Genomic DNA, 7157 nt, shown 5'->3' on the forward strand with positions numbered 1-7157 from the left:
TGTTCCATGATTTTAGTACCAGAAAAATTTACCTGATTCATATCACTTGATAATTGCAACTCCATTAGTACAACAAATTAAAAAATCTAAAGGATTAGGGTATCATGGACAAACCAAAAAAATATACATGTAGAGTAAGAAGGCTTTTACATGCAATCCTGTTAAAGGGCGCGGGTGGTTCCATTAGAGGGGAGGCAAGGGTGATAGCAATGTCCCTATTATTGGTTAGGGGGTGTCCTATGGGGGTTATTAATTGACTAGATTACCCTTTTCACCTCAAATGGACTAATTTACCCTTGCTTTTTTGGTTGAAAAGACTGAATTGTCCTTCCCCATTATTAACCCAATTGAAATTGAAAATCAAAATATATTTTTTTTCGACTTTACTTCATCTTCTCTTCTCCTCCTCTCCACCACCATTAAAACTGATTTTTCATCGTCCTCTTCGATTAATCGGCGAGTTGAAAAATTGATAATCGTTGATTTGAAACTATATTAGAGATGCCAAAGAAGAAGGTTGACGAAGATTGTAGCCGTTCTAATGAACCAAATCCTCCATTAGGTCAAGAACATCAATTTGAAACTCCTCAACCGTCAAAATCAACCACAATGACCTTTATGAGGTATGTTTCAAAAAACCCAGTTAGGGTTTAGTTTATTGTGTTGATTTAGTTAGTTTTGTATCAAAAAATTAGGGTTTTAGATCGAAATTGAAACCGAAAATTGTGTATTGTATGTGAGTTACGATTGATAATTACTCCAATTTCAACCGTAACTATGGTATTTGTTGATGATACGGTTCGTAATAACTGAAATACCAATTGTAAGTTCTTGATTTAAGAAAAATTGTTCAGTTACGTTTTTTTTTTTTGCAACCGTAAGTGGCTTACGGTTGGTCTCGTGTCTTCAGTTACGAACCGTACATTGTTCTGTAACTTTCATTTGGTTTCTACGATTTGTAATTCTATCAATGTTATGAACCGTATATTAGTTACGACTTGTAACTGAACATCCATTACCAACCATAGAACATCCTGTATGTTAGGATTTGGCCAGAGAAAACTTACGGTTGAAAACTAAAATAAAATATCAACCTTAGTGTAGTTATGGTTGATCTCGATACATAAGTTACCAACCGTATCGTTGGTACGGTTGATATCGATTCACTATTTACCAACCGTATGAGTGGTACGGTTGGTCTTTGTTCATTGGTTACAAAGCGTAACTATGCAGGCTCCCTATTTTGTTTTGTTTTTTGTTGTCTATATTATTTGTTTTACCCTTAGTAAATCAATCGATTGTAATGCTTGTGTAGGAAGAAAAAGAGAGTAAATGACTTAACCCCGATTGATCATACGTCCACCCCTCGCGGTGACAAGCATTTAGGGGTTAATAATAGAGGTATCCACAAGAATGAGAAGAAGATGAAGAATAAGTTTGAAATTAAGTTGAGGGAACAACCTGTGGCTGAATCTGGAGTTGAGTTAGAAGGAGTGAAACATAATGATCAAGAAGAGGTCGGAGTCGAAACTAACCGTGAAGGCAACGAAAATGAAATTGTGGAGGAAGAAACTAATAATGATGAAGATGAAGAAGAATCTAAAGAAACCGATGATGATGTGGGGGAGGAAGAGGAAGAAAATGATGAAGAGGAGAAAGATGAAGAAAATGATGAAGAGGAGGCCGATGAAGAAAATGATGAAGAAAAGGAAGATGAAGAAAATGATGAAGAGGTAGAAAATGCCAAGGGAAAAGAGGTAGTTGTATCTGCACCTCCAAGGAAAAAGAAAGAAAAGAAGCCTATAAAGGAGCCCGCACCGAAAGGGATGCATATTCCTAAAGGCAAAGATTTGTTGTTGCCAGCAAAGAAGAATAAAAGACCTTGGGGCGAGGCCCCAGATAAGTCTTCAATCTTGTTTGGTTACACCGGTTCCTGGTCCGCAAAAGTCTGTCAAACAAGGGTATGTGTTTTGTTACTTTTCTTAAAACATTCATTATTTTGATACATTTTGTTTGTTTATTTAAGTTCACCATAATATGCATATATTTTTGTATATTTGTTTTCTTAGGACCACACAAGACGCGGTAAATTGCTCAAGCGTCAAAGGGGTAAATATTGGCCATTAAGTAAAGAATGTGCTTCGCTTCGCAATCTAGTGGTTAGTACAGGACTAGGGCCTGGAATTCTTCATTTGCAATCGGGGTATGATAGTGTTGTGGTCTCTGCCTTCAGGGAAAGATATTGGGTTGAAACCGATACGTTTCATCTTCCATTTGAAGACATGACAATAACACCGGACGATGTGAATCAAATTACTGACCTTGAAGTTGAAGGAAAATCTGTGTTTGAAGGTTTCGACAACAACATGTCTTGGACTGACCTTTATATCCTTGTTCAGGAAACACTTGGGTGGGGGAAAGATGAAACTGAGATGGAGTTTCAGTTGGCTGGTGGTTATGACCCTGTTGAACCACATAAACCCAAAATCATCAAAAAGCTATTGTTGAAGAATCTGAGGAATAAGTTTGAAGGAACATCAGCAAAGGAAAGGGCAAGTCAGGTGATGGATGAAACAACAGTTAGGCGTACATCCATAGCGTATTTGTTGTATTCTCTTGGGACCGTATTCTTTCCCGATAACTCGGGAAATAGGGTCAATGTTCATTACCTACAAATGTTGAAGAATTTGGACAACATCAAAAACTATTCGTGGGCCACCTCAACCTTTGCATATTTACTTGACATCCCAAGAAAGGCCTCTAGGGTTGGAGCTACTGAAATTGCCGGGAATATTGCGCTTTTAATGGTAAGTTTGGTTACATTTTTCTTTGTTTGTTATATTTTTAGTCATGTGTCAATTTTTTATACTTAATTTATTTTTTAGGCATGGGTTTATGACCACTTTCCAAGCCTGAGACCTCCTACTGAGTGGGAAGAACATGATTATGGCCCTACGGGAAAGAAGTTCAAGTTCACTGGCAGACAACTAAGGAACAAAGAGGAGAAGCTCATTCAAATGAGGAAGAAAATAGATGTTTTCACTGTTGAAGATGTTATCTTTGACCTTATTTGAGGATTGAAAATGGAGTTGATGTTCGTAGGTTCATAGAGACCGCAGGTTACAATGGACCATTGTATCATCCCACAGGTTACGTTATGACCAATCCTCGTCGAACTCTACGCCAAATTTCTCATATTCAACAAAGGGTTGTAAAGGAAAACTTCAAATTATCCAAGGGAGGATCCGAGACAAAAGGCCCCACCATTGTGCTCAACTACAGGCCAACTCCAACGGTTGATGCTTGGAACAACCTCCATGAAGAAAGATACCAACTCGCAGCGGGAGAGGCAATTCCTTGTAACAACATGAAAGAAGCCACTGCTGATTACATGGGTTGGTATTCTCATTTTGGTCATCCATATGTGATCAATAATGATCTGGAAGCCCAGCCATATATTCAAGAGGCATGGCTCAAAGGAAGGCGGTTGACGAGACTAAAGAGAAAAAAGGTCTATTTGGTTTGACTTGGAAGAAGCTATATTTCATGTCGGTACGTAATTTTCTATCCTCATGACTTCGGATTTTAAGATTAATGATTATTATGAAATAATCTCTTAACACTCTTTTTGATATGTGAATAGAAAGAGCGAGGACAAGCTTTGGCAAATAACATGACTTCATGCATCCGTCGTAATGGTGTGCTTAAAGCTCGTGAACAAAAGATCTTGCAAGACCAAATAAGGAACATGCATAATCCAAACATGGCAGAAATGTATGAGGGGTTGGTCACGGACGAAAGAGCCTTAAAGAGGAGTAGAAACTCTCTTGGAGGTGAGGGTAGTATCCGTCATCAACCTTCATCTAGCAGCGAAGAGACAAATGATGAAGAGGTTGTGCACGGTGTGAGCACTAGCCAATGAGGTGGTCGTGGTCGCGGTAATCGCAGTGGTCGTCGTGATGGTCCTAAAACTCGTTGTGGTGGTAGCACCAACAAAAGGGGTCGTGGTGGCCGCCATAGTTAGTTATGGATTTATGTTATTTGTGTGTGGTTACTTATGAATTTCGACTTATGGATATTATGACAAACTAATAGTTGTGTGTTAATTATGAATTTTATCTTATGGAATTTAGCATATGGATATTAACTATGAATTTGAAGTTATTTGTGCTAGTTATGGATTTAAACTTATGGATATTATCTATGAATTTGAAGTTATTTGTGTTAGATATGGATTTAAAATTATGTATGTTTGTTTGTGACATTTTTGGTCTGAAATTTTGAGTTACAGAGTCAATTACGGTTGGTAACTATTTTTTGTTATGAACCGTAGCACGGACTGGAACAAGCATTTTTTACTAACTTAAGTTACGGTTCGTAATTCTTTCACCCTAACCAACCGTAAAACATTCTGTAACCTATAACTTTGATTAAGGTTCATGTTGAGTCACAGTTACCAACCGTAACTCTGTATATTTTGGTTTTGACAGGTTTACGGTTGGTAATCTTCCCGGCTAAAGAATCGTAACTCTGGGATTCAGTTTTCTCCAGAGTTACGGTTCGTGAGGTGCTCACAGTTACCAACCGTAACTAAACTTTTGGCAGAAAAAAATTGTTTGCACTGACATGTCCTTGAAAATATAGCCGTTGAGACCTTCAACAACTTTATTTTCAAATAATAGATCTGTTATTGAAATGTCCTTGCACTAACAACTTTATTTTTTTTTGTTATAAATATATACTTATCCTCCTTGATAGAAGTTACACTTCCACATGAATCATATCTTACCTTAAACTAGATTATGGCTCTAAACCCTGAATTCACTTTGGAAGAAGATTTATGTATTTTCCGCAACTTTGTTCTATGCTATCCAAAAAGAGGGGAAGAACGACGTCGATGTGTTTTTGTGAGTACAAGTTATTTGAGAACTCTTTTTGAAAACTTTTGTTCCGAAACAGGTAACCCTAATAATCGCGATGAAATTATGTTGTATGTTCGATATGGAACTATTCGGGATAACGTTAAAGAATTTATGGCATTAGTTCGTATTATGGGTGAAATACGATTAAGGGGTGAAACTGACGCTGAAGTTTTAGAGAGCTCTATTAAAGAATGGAGGCGGTGGAAAAGATCGAATTTTCAATACTTACCTCATTTCAACATTTTTAAAGACTTCTATCGCACTCGTAGACCCGGATATTAGTATCCTTTTAGGTCGCATGAATGAATGAGTTGTAATGTCATTTATATTTGTAATGGTTTGATGGTTGTAGTGTTGGTTTAGTAACGAACATGGTTTAATGGTTTTAAATTACTTATAATTTCTTTGTATTTGGTGTCAGGGTCAGTTACGGTTAGTAACTAGATTATCGAGACCAACCGTAAGTGCAAATGGCAGTTAAAATTTGTTTCTAAAGATAGTTATGGTTGGTAACTGTATTATCGGGACCAACCGTAAATGCAAATGGCAGATAAAATTTGTATCTGGAGCTACTTACGGTTGGTGATTGAATCTAGTTACCAACCGTACTTCACTAGTTACCATCATACGAATGTGATAACAAACTCTCCGGTATAGGGTGGTTATGACTACCGCGTACAACTTTCTCCATAAACCACCTTTTTGCGGCGTTCCTTTTAAATTGAAGCTTGAAGGGGAATCGGGTCTTCTTAGTGAAAGTAGTTTGCTTCCTATTTGCCTTTGCTACCTGCACGGTACTCTTTTTTACGTGACTTCTATGTTGTCCACTACACTCGCAAACCATTTGAAAGACACTTTCACTAGTGGTAACATTAAAAACTATGATACACATAATCAACTTGCCTCGTTCTCTAGCCCAATGCTTTGCATCATCTTTTTCCTCCCATGTCTCCTCAGTTAAATAGTGAGAGCTAGAATCTTCGGTGAAAAGTTGATTTGCTAAAGGTTTTTCATCCATTAGGGGAGGTGCATCCACGATCTGGACAACAATATACCCACATTAGTCTAAACAAGGCAACAAAACGAAAACATATATAAATCTACGGTTGGACACGACACAGGAAACACAAACCGTAACAGAGATACGGTTGGTAACTAAAATCATTAAGAAACCGTAACTTAACTATGGTTGATAATGGTCCCCCAGTAACAAACCGTAAATAGGGTGAAATGAAAATGAAAACATACAGACAAATATACGGTTGGTAAAAAACACAGATGACAAACCGTAACTTTGTTACGGTTGGTCTCGATTTACACATTACCAACCGTAAAGAGTGCAGTAAATACTGCCATGCACATGATGAGTTACGGTTGGTAACCACTGAAGGACATATCCAACCGTACTGGGCTTACGGTTCGTATCGAAAAATTTCTACCAACCATAACTGGTATTACGATTGGGTTTTTCCCCAAATCGAACCAATTACGGTTGGTATTAGATACTTTACTGATCGGATGTCAGCCCGTCAAATATAATTTAATTTCTCACTCAACTAAATATAAATATAGTACGTGATAAGAAAGATTTCGTTCCCACAGAGAGACTTTTGTTGTTATCAAATTTTCAGATTCTTAAATAACCAAAGGGGGGGATTTTTGTTGTATCTAAATAAACAAAGCAATAAAAGTAATCAAAAGCAATAAAATAATTTGAAAGCAAATAATATAATTGGAATAATCAATAAGAGGAAGATATTGGTCACGGGATAATATCATTCACAAACATGTATTTTCATCAATGACTAGAATTGATAATTTAATCTCTCATTTACTAAAAGTCCTAGGATATCTTGATCGCAAGAGTATCCCGTTTATTTCCCGATTTTATCACAAACAACATTAAAAGATGCTATTGTGAAATCTACCTAGAAAGCAACCTAAAGCGTAAAAGCACAATTAAGTTTAACTCCCAAAGAGCAATAAGTTCTATAAAATAAGACTAATCAATGCAAACAAACGTGTAAAAGCACTAATTCGTTTTAACAAAGGTTATGATTCATATGCAATTAAATAGATGTATCACTACAAGTAATAATGACACTATACTACTTGCAATCAGGAATTATCACTTTTTCGTATAATAACCCTAATCTAGCAATAGAGATGAAGACTAATTTAATTGATTCTGGACTCAACCAAACTAGCATTCAAATCATATTACAATATTAACAA

General features: G+C 36.7%; 1 protein-coding gene across 1 annotated transcript; it reads left to right on the plus strand.

Annotated features, from left to right (window-relative positions):
• The first annotated feature begins 1424 nt into the window (after nucleotides 1–1424).
• LOC113360007 (protein MAINTENANCE OF MERISTEMS-like) lies at nucleotides 1425–3074 on the plus strand. The gene is made up of 3 exons (XM_026603561.1): nucleotides 1425–1619; nucleotides 2070–2807; nucleotides 2886–3074. Exons 1-3 carry the CDS (start codon nucleotides 1425–1427, stop codon nucleotides 3072–3074), a joined length of 1122 nt encoding a protein of 373 aa, XP_026459346.1.
• Nucleotides 3075–7157: the final 4083 nt, after the last annotated feature.

This window comes from Papaver somniferum, chromosome 3, assembly GCF_003573695.1.
Source record: "Papaver somniferum cultivar HN1 chromosome 3, ASM357369v1, whole genome shotgun sequence".
Classification (NCBI taxonomy): Eukaryota; Viridiplantae; Streptophyta; class Magnoliopsida; order Ranunculales; family Papaveraceae; genus Papaver; species Papaver somniferum.

Excerpts from the sequence above, each read along its gene's own strand:
- LOC113360007 (XM_026603561.1), top strand. The coding sequence starts at position 1,425 with ATGAAGAATAAGTTTGAAATTAAGTTGAGGGAACAACCTGTGGCTGAA. Across the intron at positions 1,620-2,069 it reads CTAAAGAAACCGATGATGAT|GACCACACAAGACGCGGTAA; the intron begins GTGGGGGAGGAA and ends TTGTTTTCTTAG. Across the intron at positions 2,808-2,885 it reads GGAATATTGCGCTTTTAATG|GCATGGGTTTATGACCACTT; the intron begins GTAAGTTTGGTT and ends TTTATTTTTTAG.